At 54.1% G+C, this 25445-nt stretch overlaps 1 protein-coding gene across 8 annotated transcripts in view; it reads right to left on the reverse strand.

Moving 5' to 3' along the window:
- DAB2IP (DAB2 interacting protein) overlaps nucleotides 1-25445 on the reverse strand; it is a 189418-nt gene that overhangs the window by 80411 nt on the left and 83562 nt on the right. For 7 of the 8 annotated variants that reach the window (XM_059142886.1, XM_059142883.1, XM_059142891.1 and 4 more), the window contains exons 2-3: nucleotides 25204-25307; nucleotides 2900-3039 (exon numbers count right to left, since the gene is read on the reverse strand). In XM_059142886.1, coding sequence (XP_058998869.1) covers nucleotides 2900-3039; nucleotides 25204-25307 — 244 coding nt within the window. Of the gene's footprint in view, nucleotides 1-2899; nucleotides 3040-25088; nucleotides 25308-25445 lie in introns of those variants that run through there. The other variant, XM_059142892.1, reaches the window with a different exon arrangement.

Genomic DNA, 25445 nt, shown 5'->3' on the forward strand with positions numbered 1-25445 from the left:
TTACAATCAAGACACAGGCCCTCTTCCTTAACCAGCAGAACTCAGCAGCCAGACTCCTTTCCCAGGGAGCCAAAAGATCCCAGCACAGAACCAACTGATTTGTAGCCTCCAGATGAAAGAATTCCAGCACAAAAAATAGCCTCCACAACACAGCAGTTTGCAGAGCACAGCAGACGGCATGCAATGAAGCCGCTTCAGCGGCTCTAAAACAGACAGCGTTATCCAAAGTCTGAACCCAATTGGCCATCCCAGAGCCCCACACTCTTCACTGACAGGAGGAAGCCATGGGGACCAGGGCTCACACTTGCTACCCTAGAAGCTCCCGCCCTCCTTCCAATGCCTAGCTCCTCACTGAGGCTGCACTCACCCACTCCCCGGACAGAAACCCTGCAGCCTGGTGGGGGTCCCAGGGAACTAGGATCCAAACCCTTCCTCACTGCTAAGCCAAGCCAAAGGCAGCCCATTCTGTCTTTCCAGCCTTCAACAGCACAACCACAGCACATCTGAGTTCAGGGAGGCTCCTCTCCACTCACCCGGGTTTGACCATGAGCGTTTGGGGAGGGGGGTTCCACCAGTTGGTTTTACTCAGTCAACTCCACACAGGACGACTCCAGGGACTGCCCCAAAGAAGCATCTACCCGAGAGAAATATCTGCCCATCCATCCCCAACGCAGATGAGAAAGCCATTATTTCTAAGCAAAGCAGTAAAGCAGGAGATCCCAGTCTCCTGACAAAGCCTATTTTAGCTCCAAGGCTGGGTCCAGGGATTTCAAACTCGGTCTCTCTGCCTGTCCGTGAGAAATCCGGGCTCCCTTCCTGTGCCAGAGAAGCCACCGAGCCAGATTTTGTTTATAGAAAATTAATAAGACAATCCCACACCACTGCCAGTGACATTCTGCTCCAACAGCTACTGTTAACACCGTTTCTAGAAACAGGCTTAGAGTTTCCCTCCCGAACCCCCACCACCCCTCACCCCGAACCCCCCAGGCATGTGGCAAGGCTGACCTGACCTGAGACCAAGCTGGGCAGGCCCTGTTAGAGGTCATCTGGGCCATGCCCCGACCTCCAGCCCGGAGCCCGGGTTGCCAGCCAACACTTGCCGGCTTCTTGGTGCAGGCTTCCCGCTGGAGGGAGGTAAACATGGCATGCGTGCTGTCTGCTCCCGGGAGGACAGACACACTCAGAGGCCGGACCGCCTGCTGTCTCTCCTGCTCCCCGGACAACCGACACATGCACACAAAACGGGGTACGTACACAAGCCCCCGCATGCGGGTGCAGAGGGTCCTGACCCCCGCCAAGGAAAGCGCAGAGAAGGGCATGTTCCTGGGGGAGAAAGCCGGAGGCAGGGGCCGGGCGGAGGGAGGAAAGCAGCAAACCGGGTGGCCTGCCGCCCAGACAATAACAAAGATGGGAAGCGAGATTTTCAAAGACGCAGTGGCTGCACCCAGCGCGGAGCTCTGGCCTGGCTGCATGCTCCTGCCAGGGCACGCCTGGTCCCCTGGGGCACCACGGCCATCAGAGAAAGGCTGAGGGTCCTGCCTCGGGCTGGGCTTGGTGGCTGGGGCAGGAGACCAGCTGCAGGCAGCGGTGGGGATGCAATGGAGAGAGCAGCTCTGGGCTGATGGAAATTAAAGGTCTAGTAATTCTCCCCAGGGATGGGAGGGGTACTCTCCAGGAAGATGCTAGGGGTCAGTTAAACAGCCACTCAACCTTGGGCAGGAGTTGGGCTGTAACTTGTACTCCTCTGCCTGCTGGAACCAACGGGGAGGAGAGACATTTTTATTCTACCTGTGCCTCCCCTACAGGGAGTGCCAACTTGCCAATCATACACAGGGGCACAGCCCTATGAAGGCAGATGCCAGGGGCCTGAGATGTCGGGGCTGAATGCTGAAAAGGCTCCTTGGTGCCTGCCTGCTCTTTCACCTCCACTAGCTGAGCAGGGACACGTTCTAACTGGCACCGGAATCTATCACAGTGCCTGTGCCCAAGCAGAAAGGTGCCAGTGGCTGGTACGGCTCAAGGAGGGGGACCCGGGTGGAGAGACTGTATCCGCCCAGTGCCCCCGCACGCGGACAGGATGGCTTGCCCTTGCGAGCTGAAGCCTGCTCTGTTGCTGGTGACTGGGAGCAGGCTGAACCACCTCCTCCCTCTCCTCCTCTGCCCCACAAGCCACCTCCCCCTGGAATTTCCACACCTGCTCCTGGCTTGCCCAGTTAAAGGAAACAGGGAACAGGAGACACCCCTGGGAGTAGAGAGGTGAGGGAGGGAAGCAGCTGCCCCGGCTGGGAGAGGATGAGGCCGTTCTTCCCTAGCCTCAGGCACTGCCCCTGAGCTCCAAGCCCCCAGCACTGCCCCCTCTGCTCACCCCAGCCCCCAGCGGAGCACGCGCCCTACTTAGAGCAGATGTGCCCCCTAAGCGGCCCAGCCCCCTGCTCCTCCCCTCCAGATGTTCACCCTTTTCCTCACCACTGGGTCTCAGCAAAACCCAGCCGAAAAAGCCTTTTGTATCGGACACCCGGGGGCTCCAGAGGCAGGGGGATGGGTCCTGGGGGTGGAGGCGCCACTTCGGTCCCCAGCTCCGGGCACTGCACCTCCCGGGAAACAATGCCCACCTCGGCGAGACGAGGCAGGACTTCTCCGCGAGGGCACTTACCGCCCGGCCTCGCCCCGGGCCGCGGGCACCCCCTCCTCGCCCCGCGGGGAGAGAGAAAGGTCCTCCCGCCGTGCACCGCCCCCCGTCCGAGGTGGCCCCACAAGTTGCCGGAGGGCGGCGTGCGGTGTCCTCCCGCTTCCAGCGCGCCCCAGCCCCGGCTCTCGCTTTGTCCCCGCGCCCTCCGGGGCGCATCCCGGGGCGGCGGCGCGCGGAGGCCGGGCCGGGCGCCGGTGGCGGCGGGCTCACCTCTCATTGTCCGCGGCGGCGGTGGCGGCGGCGGCGCTCCGGAACCCCGGCAGGATGTGGCGGAAGCTGTGGTTGCGGTCCAGCTTGGGCTGGCTCTTGGTGCGCTTGATGGAGCCCTTGAGGCGGCGGCTGAGGAAGCCCTGCGCGCGGGGCGACAAGAGGGAGAAGGGGAGGCGGGGTTAGCGCGGCGGCGGCGGCGGGCCCGGGACCCGCGCGGGACCCGCGCCCTGGCTCGGGCGGCCGCGCGGCCGAGGGCGGGCGCGGGCTCGGGCTCGGCCCCAGCTGCTCGCGGCCCGCGCCGCCCGCCCGCCCGCCGACGGAGCGCCGACGGCCGGGCCCGCGCAGCGCGGCCCAGCCCACCCCGCGCCGCCCGCCGCCCGGCCCAGCCCGCCACGTCGCCCCCGCCCCCTAAGCCGCTGTTGCCATGGCGACGGCGAGTCGAGCCGCGCCGGCCGCGGCCGAGGCAGCCCGAGCCCCCCGAGCGCGGGGGTTGGTTGGGGCGGTGTGCTGGGGACGAGGGGGCGGGGCTGCGAAGGGGCGGGGATTCCCCCCTCCCGCGCCCGGGCCGCGGCGGGTCCCCTCACCCCTTCCCTTGCCGAGGGCGCGCCGCCACCCACCCACAGGAATCCACAGCCTGCACCCCGTCCCGGCTTGACACTGTGCCGTCCTCCACTCATGAGGTCCTACAGATGAGGAAAACTAAGGCTCTGAGGGAAGGCGTGTGATGGGTCCTCTGGGGCCAGCGCCTGGTTACGTACCCTGGCCACCTGACCCCCTGGGCCTGTGTGCCATTCCTTCAGTAGGCGACCCTTAGGGAGAAGCCCCTTGTCTGGAACCTTGGTATTTCAGCGGGGGCAACCACCTCAGGGACAGGGTCCCTAGCACCTAGCTCAGGCAAGGGGCAGAGGCTGAAGGGTTTGCTGAGTATGCCTAGTGCCTGCTGCAAGATTTGCAGCCACCTCTGAGAGAAGGCTGGGCCTTTGCTTGGCAGGCTGCTGCAGGGTCCCCTTCATGACCCATGCTGGGTAAAGTTCCGTTCCTAGGAGGAGTACGGCAAACCTCAGCAGGGCCCCCATGCAGGCCATTTCATCTGTCCATCTTCACAGAACAGAGCTTAATCCCATCCACAAACCCCAGGAGCTCCTGGTCCCATGGAAGACACAAGGAAGAGACAGCAGGCAGGTTGACTAGTGCTTCCTTTATAGAGGAGGGAAGATTTAGGGGCTCAGAGCCATAGCCTGGGATGTCCAGGACTCGCAACTACAGAAGGCTAGAGGAAGAGGAAAACTCATGGAAGGCAAAAATTCCCTGGGGGAGGAATTGCAAGGAGTTCTGGGGTCTCACCCCCCACCCCAGCCTCAATTCCAGGTGATATAAGGACAGAAGCAAAGGGGAGAAGAACTCAGTCTGAAATCGAGTATGCGATCTGATCACATTTCATCTGTCATACAATAATCCAGAGGTAGACCTTTGCTATAGGCCAAGCCCTAAGCGGGATCTGTCCATCTCCGCACCCCAGCACCCTAGTCATGATGAGGTGAACCCTTAGCTGGACACATCATCTCATGTCCCCCACACACACCAGAAAATGACAGAAACCCATTACTTCTTTCTGCAAATGAAGAAATTTTGCTCAGCAGAGAGGTAAGATGACTTGCCCAAGGACACACCGTTTCCAGGCTAGCCTAATGCCAGAGTTTTTTCCAGAGGACCCCCACCCCCACCCCCACCCCCACCCCCACCCCCACCCCACCCATTCTCTTCAGGATTTCCCTTAACTCTTCCTCTCCCTCGGTCTCTCCCATCCAGAGGACACCTGTCCCTGTGGCACCCACCAGAACTCCGCACATCCTCCAGGGCTGCCACCAATCACCACCTCATCCAGGCCTTCTCAGGCAGTGGGGTCCAAATGCCTCTACTTGGCAGCTCGGTGTCACCCAAGCTACTCTAATCAGCTGTAGTTCAGCAAATATCTCTTAGGTGTCAGGGACCACAGGAGGGACCCTCCTCCAGAGAGCAAACCCCAATGGAGAGGGACCACAAAGGGTGGCAGGCCCAGGAGCAGTAGGCTCTCCGGGAGCCTCGGCATGAAGGCAGGAATCTGCACTTCTGTGTAAGCTCTGGGTGCCCCCAACCTTGGCCTCATGCCGGTCGGCGGGGAGGGGAGATGCACCTGGCAAACTTGGAGGGGTTCTTCTCTCACAGGTGTTGTCAAGCAAGTTCCCCAATGGGCTTGTACTTTGTCTTGGTTTTTATTTTCTACACCGAGAAAAATTTCACAATTTTTACACTCTTGTGGTACAAAGAACCATGAGGCATTTTTCACAATTTATGTAGTCATTAGGAAGCTATTGACAGCGTTATCCTATTTCTGAGGTTTTTTTTTTTTGTTTTTTGTGTTTTTTTTTAAAGCCTTCTTCCTTCTAGGAGGTTGAGTGGGATGAGTGTCACTTCCTCTTTCCCACCTCTCCCCCTAGGGCTAGACTTAAGGCTCCTCTGACAAGCTGCCTCCACCCTGAAGACTATTGTCCCCCACCAAACCTACCATGACCTTGGGGTCTCAGACTCTCTGGAACATTCATTAACTCATTCATTCACATTTATCCAGAGCCTCCTATGTGCTAGACACAGTAACCAACTATAAGGAAGCAGTGTGCAGATTAATAAGAGGACAGGAGGCTCTTACCCATTGGGAGAATGATTCTTTTTTTTTTTTTTTAAAGATTTTATTTATTTGACAGATCACAAGTAGGCAGAGAGGCAGGCAGAGAAGAGAGGAGGAAGCAGGCCCCTTGCTGAGCAGAGAGCCCAATGCGGGGCTCGATCCCAGAACCCTGGGACCATGACCTGAGCTGAAAGCAGAGGCTTTAACCCACTGAGCCACCCAGGTGCCCTGGGAGAATGATTCTTTAGGAGAATGGGGAAGGTCCCTGTTAACCCTTCGTCACACCCTGAAGGACCTTGTTTCCACTAGAGGACCCAACTCAGCGCTCTGCACATAGCGGGCTTAGCAATTGCTCATCATCCCAGAAAGCCACAGCTGGAAGGGGACTCAGAGCCAGAAGACCGGATAAAAGGGTGAATGAGACCCAGAGAGGGGCAAGGACTTTCCCAAAATCACACAGCAAGGTTAATCAAAGACCCCAGACTCCCTACTCTGCCCCGCCTCACAGCTTGCTTACTGACCTCTTTCCTGGGCTTCTCAGCCAGCCCTGGCCTTGGATGAAGAGAGATGAGCTTTTTCTCCCTTACCCTCATGGGCAGGTCCAGGGATGTGATTGCTGGAGGCAGCTGCAGCTCCAAATTCAAGAAGCATCTTCCAGTCAGAAAATCTTATTCTAAACCCAAGTCAACCTTAGTGAGAGGGAGTAAGCAAACTGTGTCCCTTCTTTCAGAAAAACAAGGTTCTTGAGGTCCACTTTCTAGGACTGCCACGGAGCCAGTTCTGAGCCCTGGTTTGCCTGCCCCCCTCACCCCCACTCCCCATTCTCAGCTAGCGGCCTACTCCCTGCCTCAGTATCCCTCTCTGTAAAACACACTCATGATGATCCTACTTTATAGCGTTGTGGGAAGGCAAGCTATCGCCAGTAAAATAGTAAATATTCAGTCACTACATGCAATTATTGCCAGTTTTACTATTATCATTACTGCTGTTGGCGGAAGCACAGACACCGACTTTTGCCCTGAGAAGGCACATGACCACCATGGGTGGGAGTCTGTCTGGGCTCCCCCGGGGGCCTGAAGGCTGTCTCGCAGCAGGGATAGGCTGGTGTCATGCCTGTGGATGAATGGACACGCTTGCAAAATGATCCCGGAGCCACGGAATGTCATCCTGCTTGGTAGTTTTGAGCGCTTTTAAACAAGCACTTTTTTCTACAGCAACCTCACAGAGACTCCCAGTGTACAAAGTGTGCGAGCTGGGGGCGGCTGGGGCTGCTCAGAAGGAGGCCTCAGCTTTCATTCACCAGAGCAGGGACTGAAAGCTCAGCGAGCCGCCAGCGCACTCTGCGAGGACGGAACCTGCCAGATGGGATGTACAGCCTCTAGGAACCCAGCCCATGGCCACGGTCCCCTGTGCCCGAGGCTGCTGCCCTCGAGACTGGGTGGGGACGGCTGTGTAGCCTCTGCCCCTCTCTGTGATGGCCAGCTGCCCTTTCCAGCCAATCCCCACGGGTCCCCTGGGCCCCCTGGAGGGAAGGACCCCAGTTCTCAGCAGCTTCCCCACCCATTTCCTGTCACTATGCCACCATCCTGACATCCGGCCCTAACCTTGCTCACCCCCCCCCCCCTTCCTTGGGATGTTCTGAGAAACTTTCTCAAGGGCCTGAAAGAATTCTAGACACAGGATTTGTTCATTCCCCCATTTCAGTCAATTCCAAGTGAGGCCGATGGAGAGAGAGGACCAAGTTGTAGATCTCCTACTCTGCTGGGTCACTGCCTCGGAGCACCCACCGGACGCCTCCCAAGCCCTCGGAGGGAGGCCCAGAAGAGCCCTGTGCCTGTTATTGGGAACGCAGGGAGGATGTGTGCTGCAGATTGCGGGTGGGGAAACAGAGGCTCGGAGAAGTGATGCCACTTGCTGGAAGTGACAGAGCTCTTAGATGGTCCAGCTGGGGACTCTAGCCCCTGGGGTGGGCAGGGAGGGGGCCCTCTCATACGCGCCCGCATACAGGCCCCGAAGGCCAGATTGGGAACTGACAGCTCAGCCCCAACCTCCCAGGACCACGGGCCAGACCAGAGGCGAGAAGGGAAGTGCCCTCTCTCCCTGACCACAGGGGAGGGCCTGGCTGCTCAGGGCGGGGACGCCTTGCCCAGGCCCAGCCTCACATATGCCTCACGCACGAGTCACCTAGGCAGTATGGAGGAGACCATGGGTTTGCATTCCAGAACCACCACTTGGCAACCCAGAGGTGGCATGTCACCGCTGGTGTTGGAGCCATTTTTGAACCTGAGTGTGAAGCGCCAGGCCCTGTGCCTGGCACATAGTGGGTGCTCTGTCAAGGGCGAGTCCCTCCCCACAACTCCACCATCTGGGGCTGCATCAGCCATCTTGTCTTCACCGCCCTCTCCCCTTCCAACCCCCAGACCAGTAAGTAGGCCTGGCCTGCCTTTGACTCCCACTGAGACCTCGCTCCTAATGGTGGGCTCTCCCTCCGCCCAGGCCCCGCTCCTTCCCCAGCAGCTGTCTCTAAGGCCTGTGCCCAAACAGCCTTCAAGGAAGGAAGCTGTTTTAACAGGTGTGTCTCTCAGGATCTTTCTGCAGCTTTGCACGAATGCCAAAATCACACCCAAAGCACAAGAAAGGGAGGGGAAGACCTCATCTGGAGAGTTCCACCTCTCTCAACCCCAGGAGAGGAGACTGGCGGGGACACTGGCTGGGCAGGCCGTCCCAATGCCTCGGCAGGCTCAGGCTCCAGGAAGAGGTGCCGCTTCCAGAGTCATAGGGAGAGCTGCAGGGCACAGATCTGGCCCCCAGGCCAACCGACAAGGCACTCAAGGCGCGCGGGGGGGCGGGGGTGTGTGTGTGCAGGGCACTTGCCCAGAGTCACTGAGCAAAGCAGTGGCAGAACACGGCAGAACCTTGGTGCCCTGTCTCCCCACCCAGTGCTCTCTGCAGCACCCCAGCCTTCAAGAACCTCTCAGCCTCCCCACATTTCCTCTCTCCAGGCCTCAGTCTTCCCTTATGTATCATAAGGGTTGGCTTGGGTGATCACCAAGCTCCATTCGGGCACAGACACCCAGGATGTCTAAGAAACTGAAGCCGGGGTGCCTGGGTGGCTCAGTGGGTTAAGCCACTGCCTTCGGTTCAGGTCATGATCCCAGGGTCCTGGGATCGAGCCCCACATCGGACTCTCTGCTCAGCCGGGAGCCTGCTTCCTCATCTCTCTCTTCTGGCCTGTCTCTCTCTCTGCCTGCCTCTCTGCCTTCTTGTGATCTCTGTCAAGTAAATAAATAAAATATTTTTCAAAAAAATAAATAAAAAGCAACAGAATACACATTCTTCTCTAGTGCACATGGAACATTCTCCAGAATAGATCACATCCTCGGTCCTAAATCAGGACTCAACCGGTATCAAAAGATTGGGATCATTCCCTGCATATTTTCAGACCACAATGCTCTAAAGCTAGAACTCAACCACAAAAGGAAGTTTGGAAAGAACCCAAATACATGGAGACTAAACAGTATCCTTCTAAAGAATGAATGGGTCAACCGGGAAATTAAAGAAGAATTGAAAAAAATCACGGAAACAAATGATAATGAAAATACAACGGTTCAAAATCTGTGGGACACAACAAAGGCAGTCCTGAGAGGAAAATATATAGCGGTACAAGCCTTTCTCAAGAAACAAGAAAGGTCTCAGGTACACAACCTAACCCTACACCTAAAGGAGCTGGAGAAAGAACAAGAAAGAAACCCTAAGCCCAGCAGGAGAAGAGAAATCATAAAGATCAGAGCAGAAATCAATGAAATAGAAACCAAAAAAACAATAGAACAAATCAACGAAACTAGGAGCTGGTTCTTTGAAAGAATTAATAAAATTGATAAACCCCTGGCCCGACTTATCAAAAAGAAAAGAGAAAGGACACAAATAAATAAAATCATGAATGAAAGAGGAGAGATCACAACTAACACCAAGGAAATACAAACTATTATAAGAACATACTATGAGCAACTCTACGGCAATAAATTTGACAATCTGGAAGAAATGGATGCATTCCTAGAAACATATAAACTACCACAACTGAACCATGAAGAAATAGAAAGCCTGAACAGACCCATAACCAATAAGGAGATTGAAACAGTCATTAAAAATCTCCAAACAAACAAAAGCCCAGGGCCAGACGGCTTCCCGGGGGAATTCTACCAAACATTTAAAGAAGAACTAATTCCTATTCTCCTGAAACTGTTCCAAAAAATAGAAATGGAAGGAAAACTTCCAAACTCATTTTATGAGGCCAGCATCACCTTGATCCCAAAACCAGACAAGGATCCCACCAAAAAAGAGAGCTATAGACCGATATCCTTGATGAACACAGATGCGAAAATACTCAACAAAATACTAGCCAATCGGATTCAACAGTACATTAAAAAGATTATTCACCACGACCAAGTGGGATTTATTCCAGGGCTGCAAGGTTGGTTCAACATCCGCAAATCAGTCAATGTGATACAACACATCAATAAAAGTAAGAACAAGAACCATATGATACTCTCAATAGATGCTGAAAAAGCATTTGACAAAGTACAACATCCCTTCCTGATCAAAACTCTTCAAAGTGTAGGGATAGAGGGCACATACCTCAATATCATCAAAGCCATCTATGAAAAACCCACCGCAAATATCATTCTCAATGGAGAAAAACTGAAAGCTTTTCCGCTAAGGTCAGGAACACGGCAGGGATGTCCATTATCACCACTGCTATTCAACATCGTACTAGAGGTCCTAGCCTCAGCAATCAGACAACAAAAGGAAATTAAAGGCATCCAAATCGGCAAAGAAGAAGTCAAATTATCACTCTTCGCAGATGATATGATACTATATGTGGAAAACCCAAAAGACTCCACTCCAAAACTGCTAGAACTTATACAGGAATTCAGTAAAGTGTCAGGATATAAAATCAATGCACAGAAATCAGTTGCATTTCTCTACACCAACAGCAAGACAGAAGAAAGAGATATTAAGGAGTCAATCCCATTTACAATTGCATCCAAAACCATAAGATACCTAGGAATAAACCTAACCAAAGAGACACAGAATCTATACTCAGAAAACTATAAAGTACTCATGAAAGAAATTGAGGAAGACACAAAGAAATGGAAAAATGTTCCATGCTCCTGGATTGGAAGAATAAATATTGTGAAAATGTCTATGCTACCTAAAGCAATCTACACATTTAATGCAATTCCTATCAAAGTACCATCCATCTTTTTCAAAGAAATGGAACAAATAATTCTAAAATTTATATGGAACCAGAAAAGACCTCGAATAGCCAAAGGGATATTGAAAAAGAAAGCCAACGTTGGTGGCATCACAATTCCGGACTTCAAGCTCTATTACAAAGCTGTCATCATCAAGACAGCATGGTACTGGCACAAAAACAGACACATAGATCAATGGAACAGAATAGAGAGCCCAGAAATAGACCCTCAACTCTATGGTCAACTAATCTTCGACAAAGCAGGAAAGAATGTCCAATGGAAAAAAGACAGCCTTTTCAATAAATGGTGCTGGGAAAATTGGACAGCCACATGCAGAAAAATGAAATTGGACCATTTCCTTACACCACACACAAAAATAGACTCAAAATGGATGAAGGACCTCAATGTACGAAAGGAATCCATCAAAATCCTTGAGGAGAACACGGGCAGCAACCTCTTCGACCTCTGCCGCAGCAACATCTTCCTAGGAACAACGCAAAAGGCAAGGGAAGCAAGGGAAAAAATGAACTACTGGGATTTCATCAAGATCAAAAGCTTTTGCACAGCAAAGGAAACAGTTAACAAAATCAAAAGACAACTGACAGAATGGGAGAAGATATTTGCAAACGACATATCAGATAAAGGACTAGTGTCCAGAATCTATAAAGAACTTAGCAAACTCAACACCCAAAGAACAAATAATCCAATCAAGAAATGGGCAGAAGACATGAACAGACATTTCTGCAAAGAAGACATCCAGATGGCGAACAGACACATGAAAAAGTGCTCCATATCACTCGGCATCAGGGAAATACAAATCAAAACCACAATGAGATATCACCTCACACCAGTCAGAATGGCTAAAATCAACAAGTCAGGAAATGACAGATGCTGGCGAGGATGCGGAGAAAGGGGAACCCTCCTACACTGTTGGTGGGAATGCAAGCTAGTGCAGCCACTCTGGAAAACAGCATGGAGGTTCCTCAAAATGTTGAAAATAGAACTGCCCTATGACCCAGCAATTGCACTATTGGGTATTTACCCTAAAGATACAAATGTAGTGATCCAAAGGGACACATGCACCCGAATGTTTATAGCAGCAATGTCCACAATAGCCAAACTATGGAAAGAACCTAGATGTCCATCAACAGATGAATGGATCAAGAAGATGTGGTATATATACACAATGGAATACTATGCAGCCATCAAAAGAAATGAAATCTTGCCATTTGCAACAACGTGGATGGAACTAGAGCGTATCATGCTTAGCGAAATAAGTCAAGCAGAGAAAGACAACTATCATATGATCTCCCTGATATGAGGAAGTGGTGATGCAACATGGAGGCTTAAGTGGGTAGAAGAATAAATGAAACAAGATGGGATTGGGAGGGAGACAAACCATAAGTGACTCTTAATCTCACAAAACAAACTGAGGGTTGCCGGGGGGAAGGGGTTGAGGAGAAGGGGGTGGGATTATGGACATTGGGGAGGGTATGTGATTTGGTGAGTGCTGTGAAGTGTGTAAACCCGGTGATTCACAGACCTGGGGATAAAAATATATGTATATAAAAAATATATGTTTATAAAAAATAAAAAAAAAAAAAAAAAAAAAAGAAATAAATAACTTTTTTTTATCTGTGAAAAAAAAATAAATAAATAAATAAATAAATAAGTAAATTTAAAAAAAAAAAAAAAACTGAAGCTGTGGGGTGCTGAGTGGCTCGGTCAGTGAAGTGTGTGCCTTCAGCTCAGGTCGTGATCCCGGGGTCCTGGGATCGAGCCCCACATCGGGCTCCCTCCCTGCTCGGTGGGGAGCCTGGTTCTCCCTCTCTCCCATCCTTGTTCATGCTGCCTCTCAAATAAATAAATAAATAAATATAAGAAACGGAAGCTAGAGCAGCTGCCTTCCACAGCTGGGATCTCCCAGGCCAGGCACTACTAGTACCAGCAACTTCTCTGGCTTTGCCCGAGTCCTTCAGATGCACAGTTCCTCCTGCCTGCCTTCCTTCCTTCCCTGTTCCTGGAGCTCGGCCCTCAGCAGGCTGCCGGGCTTCTCTGGGAGGTATGGATCCCTCCAAGAGGGTCCCAGCAGGGAATGACTCACTAATGGTGGAAGGTCAGACATGGTGACAAGGGACAGAAGGGAGGCATCCGAAGCCAGGATTAAGTCAGTGCCTTCCTGGTAGCCTCCTACTCGAAGGCTACCCTCTGCTCACATGACACATAGCCACTGCCTGCTCCTTTGAACCTAAGACCTCCATGCTCCAGCTTACCTGGTGAGGGCAGCCAGATTACTTGGGTCACACAAAAAAGAACCAATTTATGAGCCATGAGAGTCAGCAGGGGGCTAGACCTTGGCACATAAGGGTCACTCTTGCATTAAACACTCATCGGTTAACCACACTTAAACACATGGAGAACTGCACACGGTCAGAAACGCACACGAACTCAAGGGCATGCATGCATACAAAGACACATAAGGGGGGTGTGCCCATGAAGAAACACACACCTCTCCTCACCACCGCCACCCACAGATACACACACATTGACAAGCACACATACAAATACACACATACAGTCGTGAAACATGCAAATAAAGATAAAAATACTCAGGGGCGCCTGGGTGGCTCAGTGGGTTTAAGCCTCTGCCTTCTGCCTTCTGCTCGGGTCATGATCCCAGGAGATCCCAGGGTCCTGGGATCGGGCCCCGCATTAGGCTTTCTGCTCAGCAGGGAGCCTGCTTCATCCTCTCTCTCTGCCTGCCTCTCTGCCTACTTGTGATCTCTGTCTGTCTGTCAAATAAATAAATAAAATCTTTTAAAAAAAAATGCAAATACTTGTCACCACCCTCCCCCAAGAGGCCTGGTAGCAAAGGGTTCCACTGCTTAATGGCTATGGACCCAAGGCCAGTGACCTAACCATCTGAGTCTGTTTCAATTTCTGTAGAATGAGGATAACGGTAGCCACCTCAAGGTTGTTGTAACAAGTCCATGAGATCATGCATGTAAAGAACTTAGCCCATTTCCCGGCACTTGCAAATGTTAGGTACTATCATCATCATGGTCATTGTCATGGTTTTTATTGCTTGGACTTTGACCACCAGGGGACAGCCCTGCCCTTAGCCAGAAGGAAACAGAGGGCAGGAGTTTACCAAAGCAAACTGTGGAACACAAATCGCTTTTGATGGGGGAAGACTGCTGGTCAAGTCTCCTTCAAGGTGTACTCCCCGGGCCTCCCCATGTGCTGAGTCCTGAAAGGGACTTTCCGCCCACAAGGATCCCATTGTCCAGCTGGAGAGGTGGCACTGGCCCTTCCTAGACACTCCCAGGAGCCTCTTTGCAGCTTTGCTATCTCCAGTCTTGCCTCCCTTTCCCTGTCCATTCTCCAAGGGCATCCAGAGGGGTTCTTGAAAAAGCAAGTCAGATCTTGCACTGACCAGCTCTACCCCCTTTTCACAGCTCCCAGGGCTTGGGGATAAAAGCCTAGCTCCTTGGTAAGGCCCCTACGGCCTCTCATGATCCATCCTCTGGGCTCCAACCCCAGTGTCTTCAGTGGGACTTTCAGAATTACCAGTCCCTCCTGCCACAAGGCCTTGGCATAGGCTGTTCCTACTGCCTGGAATGGAGGCCCCCTTTGCCAAGGGGATCCTGCACACCCTCAGTCTCTCCTCACAGTCTCTCCTCAGAAGCCTACCAGATGCCCTCAGATTAGGCCAGGTCACTCTGCAGACTTATCACAGTCGTATTTATACAGGTGTTTATTTCACGCCTCCCTTACTCACAGGATTGTGGGGGCCGTGGGGGCCTGGGTTCCCAGTGCAGGACATCTGGCAGGTATTCCTAAACACTTCCTGAGTTAATTAACAAATATTTATGATACGCAAGAGAAAGCAGAAAGGTGAGAATATGCTCTGGGAAGTCTTTTAAAGGTCAATCCGGGTGGGCTTTCTGGAGGAGGCAGCTTTTGAAAGCCTAATAGAAACACTGAAAGTGAGGCAGTGGGGGATCCTGCTGAGATTATCTGGAGTAGGGAAGTCACATTCCAAACAGAAGCACAGCACAGGCAACGGCACAGAGGTAGGAAAGCTATAAGGCCGACGGAGGGATCACAGGTCCATCTGACCTCCGGTTACACACCACCACTTGAGCCCAGGCTGATAAGATGGAGCCTAACTCCTGCCTCCCCCCGCCCACACACAGTGCAGAGGACACCCAGGTCCAGGCATCTCCTAAGGAACTCTGCAAGGAAGGAGGAAGGGAACACCCAGTCAGGTAGAGGGTGAGCATGTGCAGGTAGTGGGGGGGAATGAAGACAAGGGAGGCCCTCCTGACTCGTGCCAGGGCCCAGGACCTGCCAGTGCCCCAGGACAGAGCGGCATCAGTGAACAGAAATCGGACACACATTTCTGAGGTCTCCGGAAAGGACGTGATAACCCAGAGCAGTCAGAGAGTGACTCACTGCCCCATAAATCCTCCGGCTAGCCGACACTTGCCTTAGCATAATCAGCCTGTTCCAGAGGTCTGGACGGCTACAAACACTCCATCAGCTCTTTAAGCCCTTGGCCAGCTCTGACCTCGGGGTAGGGAGTCCGGCACCAAGGGCCGCCTGGCTGCAGGGAGGCTGACTCCATCAGGGAGCCTCGCCCCTGCTGCAGGGTCTCCACTTTCTCCCTCTGCCTCCCTCCAGGCCCTGCCTGAGGTCCCAGCACTAAGTCAGTCTTCCTGGGTGACTCACTGACTTCGGTGTTTAGTCGCCGGGTCCTCTGTACGCTCCGCTTGAGCGAACACTCTCGGCAGAGGCTGCCTGGCAGAGTGGCAAGAAAACCACATTCAGGGTCAAGAAATGTGAGTCCAAAACCCAGCTCTGCTATTAATAATAATGAGGGATGTTCCAACATGCTAATAAGAGTAAACCAGATGTACTTATTCAGCCCTGTCTAAGCTTCAGGCGCTGAATTAGAGATTTACAGGATTTACCTCATTAATTCTCACAATCCGACGTGCCGATGAGAGAAAGGAGGCTCAGAGAGGTCAAGCAACTTTCACGGGGTCACACAGCTAGGAAGTGGCAGAGCTGGAGTCAATCCAGTCTGTGCTAGAGCCCAAGCTCTTCCATAATCCCATTACCACACTCCGAGGCTCTCTGTGACTCGCTTTCCCCATCTGTACAATGAGGGGATTGGTCTAGCTGAGGTCTAAATCCTTCCCAGGATGGGCATATGGTATCTCTCCCCTCCCTGGTGACCCACTTTTGCAAGTGACAACAAATGGGAGGGATCTTCTGGAGACCACAGCTTTCACGAAGGAAGGGTGTCAATGGGGGAGGGGGGAGACTCCAGCTCTGTGCCAGACCACAGGAAGCTTCTGGAAAGTGGGATCCTCTCTCTGGTCGTCCCCCAAGCCTCCAGCTGGCCTGGAGTAGCCCTTAAGCCCCCAAGGCAGGGAAGAGGTGGTATCCTGTTTTTCCCTGTGCCAAGAGCCACCGAGGAGGACCAGGACCCCAGGGTGCCCCAGCCCCAGGGACAAGTAAATGTTAGTGGCAGGGAAGGGCAAGAGGCGGGGTGACAGGCCTGTAAATCCACCTGAGTGAACAATGCTTTTTAAAGCCCTTTTCACTACAGGATACAAAACGCACCGTTTTGGGAGAGGATTTTATAGGCTCTCTCTCCTCCTGGGTGATTTACCATCTGTAGGCCTGCCTCACCTGGGAGCCCTGCCCCTGAGGGATCCTGGGAACCCAGGAGGCGGAGTCAAGGTCAATTTCACAACAAGGGCCAGTGTCCTTGCCAGGGCTCTGTGCTGGTCTGGGTGACTTGTCCCGACCTCTCCTCCCAAGAAGAGTGGTCACTCGGCCCCAGAGACACCAAGTGGGGCTCTCAGAAGCCAAAAGATCTCTACTCCCCTCCCCTTCCCCAACCTGCACTCACTCACCAAATTCGTTCTCTGCCTCTGTCTCTCTCACACACCTTCACTGCACAAGCCCATCCAGGTGCCCACCTCCAATGAGGCCCCGTCTCAATGCCCAGGGTTCAGATAAATCAGAAACAGTCGCTGCCCTTGAGAAAGTCACCGTCTGGTAGATGGTTAAGTCACAGTCTGTGCTCTGAAGCCTAGGGGAGGGGATGCCTGCTGGAGTGAGGGGAGTGTGGAGGGGGGAAGCAGCTCTCAAGGCAGGGAAATGAGGAGGACAGGACCAGCCTATAGAAAGGCTGTGAGGCGGGGACAGGACTGGGGGTGCCAGTGGTGGGGGGAGGGGACGGATCCCACCCCCCAAACCCTCTAAGATGCTAGAGCAGGGCAGTAACAATCATGGCTTGGTTTAAGCATTCTTTAAGCAATTCCACAGGATAAGTAACTCATCCCAGTGTGGGGCCTTGTATCGGAAACAGATGTCATTGCTGCCACCTCCAAAGAGGGCCTCCTGGCTTTGGAAACAATTCCCACCCAAAGACTCAGAGATAATTATGTCTATAATCCAACCCAAATGCCACTTGATGTGACGGAGGCAACTGCTTCATTTTCATACCATGAGGGGGTGGGGAAGTGAAGGCATCTCAGCCCTGCCCCCCATAGCCAGTCTCCTGCTTCCCCTCCCCCCCACCCAGAAGAGAGCCTGTGGGGGCCACAGGATGGGGTGGGAGGAGGGGACAGTTCCAAGCCAGGAGTGTTGGCCCTGCCAGACACCTCTTGACCCTTGGGGGCCACGCTGGCTGGAAGCAGGGCCAAGACCAGATGAGGCAGGGAGATGCAGAGCCCCAGGTTCTAATGCCAGCACTGTCCCCAATTCGCTATGTGACCTGGGACAAGGCACCTTCCCTCTCTGAGCCTCAGTGTTCTCATCTATAAAATGGAGAGAACAGCAGCATGGTCGGCAGAGCCTGGGCTGGTGCTGTGGGCCAGGCTCTGCAAGGACTTCATCACTGTCCAAATGGCCAGGGGCTGGCAGAGCTAGGATGTGAACCCACGTCAGTGCGACTTTCAGCCCAGGCTCTGACCACCACCCGCCTCTACCAAAAGACCAGTCTTGCTCCCTTCCGAAGTCCTGGCGAGAATGGAACAGGACACTGCAAAAAGGGGAAGAATGGCCACGATGGAGAGTCTGCTGGCCGGCTTGGCAGACAGGGGTCCTCAGGAAGGCTTGCCTCAGCCTGCGCCTCTGCTCCTGCTGGAAGGCTGCATTTGCCCCAGGCCTTGACCCGCTACAATGGCCCTAATTAGGATCCTCTTCCTGGGTACCCCAGCTCTCCGGCCAACCTCAGTCCAGTGGGCTCAGCCACCAGCGCCAGGCCCAGCTGTCCATAGGTGCTCCTTGATTTGAGTTCTTCTTCCACCCAGTGGTGAGCTTTGTGGCTAGTAGTTCAGTTCAGCTGGGCCCCAGCAGCCCTGGGCGGGGCACACAAACCCCTGGGACTTCCAACCCTCCTCTGGGCGTGGTTGTCCAGGCGGCCACTCGTTGCCCTCTGCTGCCCCCAACTGGTGGGAGGTGGCCCTGCACACAGACCTCTGGCTCCCTGGATCCATACTCAGGACCTGGGATCTTGGTCTCTGGCCCCTTAGGTATCATTTTACCCACCTCTACTTCTTGGTGCCTGGGCCGAGCTCTAGAGGCTCTGGCAAAAGCAATGTCGCGCTGGGGCAGCAGATGATGGGTGGGGTGGGAGTCTGTCTGTCTACCTGAGGATTTGGGGGAAGGGGTCTGGCGGGAGTGAGCCCCACCCACCAGAATGGGGGACAGAATGGGAGGCTGAATGTCTCCCCTTTGCCAGGCACCGGACCCTCACAGCCACTCTGTGAGTAAGGGACTCCTGTGCCCATTTACAGATGGGGAAACAGAGACTGAGTTAGGCAATGATACCATTATTAATGGAGCCAGCAGCCTCCAAGCCCTACCAAATATCACAGCCCGCTCAGGGCTCCAGGCCTGACTTCAGGTTCAGGAGGTTCCAAACAGTCCCGAGTCCGACATCCCTGACTTGAAGAGCATCTCGGTCCACCCCGGCTGCCCTGGCCAGCTCTTTGTGTCTGGGTTGTCTGTGACACTGTCCCCAGCTCCTACATTCCTGCTGCACGTAAGGAGTCTCTCCCTGTGGATGGTGGACAGAGACCAAAATGATAATAATTTTCCTTTTGCGTCTGAACAGTTTAATAACAATTAGAACAGTTTAATAACAAAATGGCAGGGGTAGAGGAAGGATCTCCCCATCACCCTCTCATCTGGGAAACACTTGCCAGACGCTAGGCTGGGAGACCAGCTCACAGGGCACCATGGAGCAGGATATTGTGAGGAGAGGCAGGGGCACCCATCTGTGGGACCCTGATCCGGGTCCAGTGCCACGGTCCCATCACAGTCAACCACGGCTGCACATCTGACCTCCCCACACCGGCTAGGGGACCACAGACATAGATGTGTCCCATGTGAACGCACGTTTGATGTGGGCCAAGGGCAGCCAGGAGTGGAGGAGCGAGTGAGCCCCGACAGGCATTCCAGGCAAGCCTCCCCTCTCTGGACCTTCGTTTTGAAGCATGTGCAATGACAGTGTTAACTCATCTGATCTGTGACCCTGACCAGCTTTTCTGCCCACTCCTCACCCAAGGCCTCCTGGAGTCGCCCTCGCAGAGAAGGGGCACTCGCAGACCCAGAGAGGCAGCCCCAGAGGTGGCAGTGTGCTGGTACGTGGGCAGGAGCCACAGACGCCCCTTCCCTTCAGCCTCTCCTTCCAGGAAACCTGATGGAGGCAGGGAGAAGGTCTCCACTGCAGGGGAGAGAGGGCTGGAGAGAGCAAAGCTAAACGCTAAAGAGCGCTAAACGGAGGGAACGGCGAGACCTGGGCTCAGTTCCAGGCCCAGATATGCTGTGTGGCTTCGGGAAAGGACCCTCCCCTCTCTGAGCTTCAGTCCTTCCTCTGTCCAAGGAAGGCTTCATGATCATTTCCAACAGCCCTCAAGGGTGGGGTGGAAGGGGTGCCTCCCAGGCCTTCAAGGTTCTGTCCACGTGCCTGTTACTATGGGTGTGACAGGAAGACAGCTGACCTGTGGGGAAGGTGCAGAGAAGCTACAGGAGTGGGAAGGGGGCGAGGGGCTGGGGAATCCTGAAGTCGACACCCCAGAGATCCGCTGGCTCCACTCTGACCCAGAGTCTCCGCGGCTCCTATGTCCCGCAGGGAAAGTTCAGAGCCTTCACTCACTCCCTTTCCTCCCCAGCCACCTCCCTCCTCACTTCAAGCCTCCAACTCACCCAACACTCTAATCCCCTGGGGCCATTGGCTTGTTCCTATTGGCTTCTGTCTCTCCCAGCTGGGATACACTCTTCTCCCTTTGTTGCTGACAAACTCCTACACATCCCTCAAAGCTCAGCATCTCTGAGCCTCCCTAAGATGCCTCTAGGAATTCTTCCCTGCCCTTCCTAGCCAACAGCGACTGCCCCTGGTTCTGGGTGCCCACAGCACCCCAGCCACACCTCCATCACAGCTCCAGGACCCGCGAGGGTGCACACGAAGGAGCATCCAGTAGAAGTGGACAATTGAAGGGAATGAAGACCCCCTTCTAGAAGCATCAGCAATCAACCCAGCACGGAGTTTATCTGCAGCTTCCGCCAACCCCCTGGGCCTTCCCCTCCCTGACACGTCTCCTTCTCCATCTTGCAAAAAATAGCCCTGAGACCTAATTTCAGCTAAACCTTCAAACACGATTCTCCACTTTCAACTTCCCGAGGAGGAATCAATTGGCTGTCAAGTTTCCGAGAGCCTCTGCCACCTCCCACACCCCAGCCTTGCCAGCTCTCCTCAAGGTCGAAGGGAGGGGGTGGGGGCGGAGGAGGGAGAGGGGAAGGACCCAGCCTACACCAGGGGAAGTTGGGTCTGGGGAAGGTGGTGGGCTGAGGGGACCTGTGGAGAGACCAGGAACCGTCACCACGGCTTTCCCCCCAAATCAAACCATGACTTCCCAACACGGGGTGGCCGGTGACAGGGGCAGCACACCGCTACGCTAAGGGTGCCTGCCTGGGCTTCAGAAAGGGAGATGGGCCCATGCGGAGCCTCTGGACTCTGCCTGACAGTCTGTGCCGATACGGGGCCCCCCGGGCTTGCTGCCTGCCTGCCCTCTCTGCCCCTCTCTCCTTTCCAGGATTCCCTACTGGTCCAGAGAAAACAGATCTGGGTTTGAATCTTGGCCTCAGCATCTCTTTGGAGCCCGAGAGCTGACAGCCAAAGATGGGCAGGACGTCCATTTGGCCACCTACTTCCAGTTTCCTTTCCCATCCTGCCCTCATCCGGGGTCCTCCACAGCCCTCAGGGCACACAGGAGCCCCCCAGCTCCATGCGGTCCTAGTGGCCCACTCCCAGCTGGGCAGTGAGCTTGCACAAGCCCAGGCCCGCCCAGGCTCTAGTCTTCATGGAGGAAGTCAAGACGATATACAACACAACATGTTGCTTCTTCATTAAACTACTGGTTGCAAAGGGGCACTTCTGTAAGAGGTGGTGACATCTGTCATCCGGGTTTCAGATGGCAGCGAAGACACCAGTTATTCAAATATATCCTGTGCAGTCTGCCCTGTCTCCCCCAGGCAAAACCATGTTCCCCGAGTTCCCTCGGGGGGCTGCACAGAGCAGCAGTCAGATGTGACTTGTCGGAGCGCCTATGAGAAAGTGTAAGCCAGGGTAGGGGAAGAGGGTGGGCTTTGGGCCCTTCACAGAGTCTGGGTACAAGAGCGTCACCAACACTCAAACCAGGCACACTGCCCACCCTCCCCCAAACACCCTGTCCTCCGCTTTCCATCCTGACTCTCCCTAGATCTGTACTGTTCTAAAGCCAAAGAGGCAAACACAATTCCAAAGACAGCGGTGGATTTTTTGTATTAAGTGTCTACTGTGGGTCAGACTTGGGTCTGTAGGCGCCAGGCCTCGCGAAGGTCCACCACAGTCCTCCAAGGAAGGGTGGACATTCCACACTTGACTGATAAGGACACAAAGCTCAGAGAGGCTGAGTGACTGACGAGGTCACAGAAGAGCCAGGATTCGAACACAGATCCCTACCTCTGAGCTCACCAACACCTCCGAAACGAACCGTGAGCACCAGCCCAGGATAGAAACTCATACCCCTTGCGGCGCCTGGTGGCTCAGTCAGTTAAGCATCTGACTCTTGATTTTGGCTCAGATCATGATCTCAGGGTTGTGGGATCGAGCCCCGTTTCAGGCTCTGCTCTCAGCGCAGAGTCTACCTGAAATTCTCTCTCCCTCTGTCTCCCTCTCCCTCTGTCCCTCCCCACTGCTCACATGCATGCTCTCTCTAATAAACAAATAAACCTTAAAAAAAAAGGAAAAAAAAAGGAAAGAATCTCCCATCTCTTTCCTTAACTGCCGCACACAGAAAAGGACCAAAGTGCACAGAGGACACAACACGCGAGCGTCCACCAGCACTGGCACCCACGCCTGGCTCCTTCCCTCGGAGCGGTGTGACAAGAGGCAAACGACTTCACGTCCCTCAACCTCAGTCCCCTCATCTGTGCAATGGAGCTGCTCGTGGTCCCTCCCCTCGGGGCTGCTGTGAGAAGTGGGGAAGATGGCAAGGGACCATGTCTCCCGGCCTGCAGAACCCAGCAGAGCAGGACGGACGATGACTCCTGGGCCTGGGGGCTCAGAGGGCTGCGGCTGGCTCTGCCCACGTGTGGGCTCCGCACCAGGACACAGAGCGAAGAGGCCACTGCAGGGAAGACGACAAGGCTACCCAACAGTTAAAGACCTGCGAGCGACAGCCACATCAAGGTGGGATGGTGCCTCTATCGGAGCAGCCAAACAAGGGGACACAGGAAAAAGGCCACACTGAGAGGCGCGGGGCGGGGGAACAGCTCTCCTCCTCACAGCACGCTCGCCCTCTGCCGTCAGACAGGCTGGGTCCCAGTCTTGGCTCGGCCATTTATTAGCATTTGGGGCTTGGCTGAGTGACTTCCCCTCCCTGAGCCTCAATTTTCTTGACTGTGAAATGGGGTGATCAAAGTGTCAGCTTCAGGGCTGTCTCGAGGATTGAAAGAGATCACAAATGTGAGACCGGAAGCACAGGGCAGGTGGCCACGTTATTATTAGTCAGTTTTTCCCTCAGGCCCCTGAAGGCTCGGCCCCTGTGGCTGTAGCCCCCAAGAGCCTGGGGAAGGCAGGACTCGGCCTCAGCTGCGGTTGACCCAGGTCACCCAGGTGTCAGCGTCCTGGCCCTCCCTGCCAGCTGGAGACCCTCTCCCAGGGCCCCCCCTCGCCACACCCAGGGGAGGGACCCTGAACGCACTCTCTCGGCCGGGGCTTCCCTTGCCTCCTTATGGCCCAAGGTTGATTCAGAGCCTGAAGTTCTCAACCACCACCTGGGGATGCTTGTGAAAATGCAGATATCCAGGTTCTGCCCCGGGCCCCCTGCTCTGAGATCTTGAAGGGGCCTAAAAACGTATTTTGCAAGCATTTCTATGGCACACAGACAGGTGGGACAATCAGTTGCCCTGGGGACACACCCATCCCTTAGCCTGGCACTTGATGCTCCACCTAAGCCAGACTCCGCCCAGCTTCCCAGCTTCACGCCCTACCCTGTCCTCTACCCCCCTCAACTCCAGTCCCACTAAACATTTCGCCGGTCCACAAACGCATCCATTTCTCGTGTGCCTCTGTGCCTTTGCAACTGCTGTTCCCCTACCTGGAACTCCCTCTCTCACTGTCCCTGACTATACAGATTCCACTGACCCTTCAAGTCGCAGCTCAAAAGTCAGCCTCTGGGGTGCCTGGGTGGCTCAGTTGGTTAAGCGACTGCCTTCAGCTCAAGTAATAATCCTGGAGTCCAGGGATCAAATGCCGCATTGGGCTCCCTGCTTATCAGAGAGCCTGCTTCTCCCTTTGACCCTCCCCCCTTCATGCTCTCTCTCTAATAAATAAATTAAATAAATAAATACATAAATAAATAAATAAAATCTTAAAAAAGAATAATAATAAGTCAGCCTCTGGGGGACACCCTTCCCAATGCACAGGAATAGCTAGTCATTCTTAATTCACCTGGAACCCTGATATCACACACCGTGATAGCCGGGCCTGTGCCCTCTCTGTTCCCTCCACCCAAAACCCTCTTCCTCCTGCTCCCTGTAGGACTGGCTCCTCATCCACTGGGCCTCAGCACAAATACCACCTCTCAATCACACCACCTCCAGGAAGCCCTCCTGTTTTCCTCTATCACAGCAGCATGCTTTTCATCACAGCACATAACCTGAACATCAGAATGTGAGCCAATAAGTTCAGGAACTTTGTCTACCTGGTGCTCTTGTGGCCAGCTCCCTCCCACTGTGCCCCACTCCCAAGAATGGGGCCTAGCAGGATGCCTGGGTGGCTCAGTGGCTTAAGCTGCTGCCTTCAGCCCAGGTCACGATCCCAGGATCCTGGGATCAAGTCCCACATCAGGCTCCTTGCTTGGTGGGGAGCCTGCTTCTCTCTCTGCCTCTGCCTGCCTCTCTGCCTGCTTGTGCACTCTCTCTCTCTGTCTCTGACAAATAAATAAATAAATAAATAAAATCATTCTTAAAAAGGGGTCTGGCACATAGCTGGCAGGCCACAAAACTGCTGAATGAATGGACGGATGAGCTCATGATCAAACATCCAGCTCCGCTACAGGCCATGAGCCCCCAGGAGAAGAGAAGCCGTGGTGGCTTCTACTCTCCTGACTCTACTCCTCCTCCAGGGGCTGACGGAGCTCCGGACTGAGAAGCACATGGTAACATGCTGAACGGAGAAGAAAAGGCATGTGAAACCATAAGTGCTGGGCAAGGACACAGAGAGTCAGGCATCAAGGGTCACCGCGTTCTATCTCCGCAAAGTTGTTCAGGTTTGTAAGAAAAAGGTGTGTGCCGTGGGCCTATGAGAATCAACAGCTGAAGTATATATGCTGTGTTTTGTCAATTCCAAGACATCATCAGTTTTAAGATACAGCATTCTTTTATGTCTCTCCAAGAAAGAAAAAAACACAGCAATGAAATTGTGACACACCGCGAGCTGTAACATGAGAGAGATATTCCCATGTAAAAATGAAAACCGTCCTAAGAGTCGAGAAAGCGTGGTGCGCACATGCACAGGGGATGCTGGGTTTATCTGGCCTCAAACGACTCTCTCTCTCTCCCCCAGCCAGCTTGCTCCGGGCCCCACGGCTGCAGGGCTGTCTGTCCTCTGTGTCTGCCCCCTCCCTCACAGGATGGGACCCCCACGTGACCCACAGGCTGAGCCACCGAGAGTGGGAGCAGCTGAGCGATCGGATACCTAGAACGAGGGAGGCTGGATGCTCTCCCGGTCCGTGAGACTCCAGGAAGGGGGCCCGCGGGGTCGCAGAGCAGCACCCCAGGCCAGGTGGCGGTGGTGACGCAGAGATAGTTACCGTGACCCGGAACGGCGTAGCGGCCGAGGGCTCCATGCTGGGGCTCTTCTCTGACAGGCTGCCAGGCAGACTGCGCCGGGAGCCTGGCCTTTCCTGGGGCGACTCTGTCAACAGAGGGAGAGAGGGGGTGAGGACGGACATACAAGGCCACTCAGTCAGGCCCTCCTGTCATTCCCCAACCTGGCCAGGGCAGCAGACAAGTGGTCCTCATAAAATGGTATAGTCACTGTGGAAAGTAGTTT

The sequence above is a fragment of the Mustela lutreola genome, chromosome 12 (assembly GCF_030435805.1).
Source record: "Mustela lutreola isolate mMusLut2 chromosome 12, mMusLut2.pri, whole genome shotgun sequence".
In the NCBI taxonomy this organism is placed as follows: domain Eukaryota; kingdom Metazoa; phylum Chordata; class Mammalia; order Carnivora; family Mustelidae; genus Mustela; species Mustela lutreola.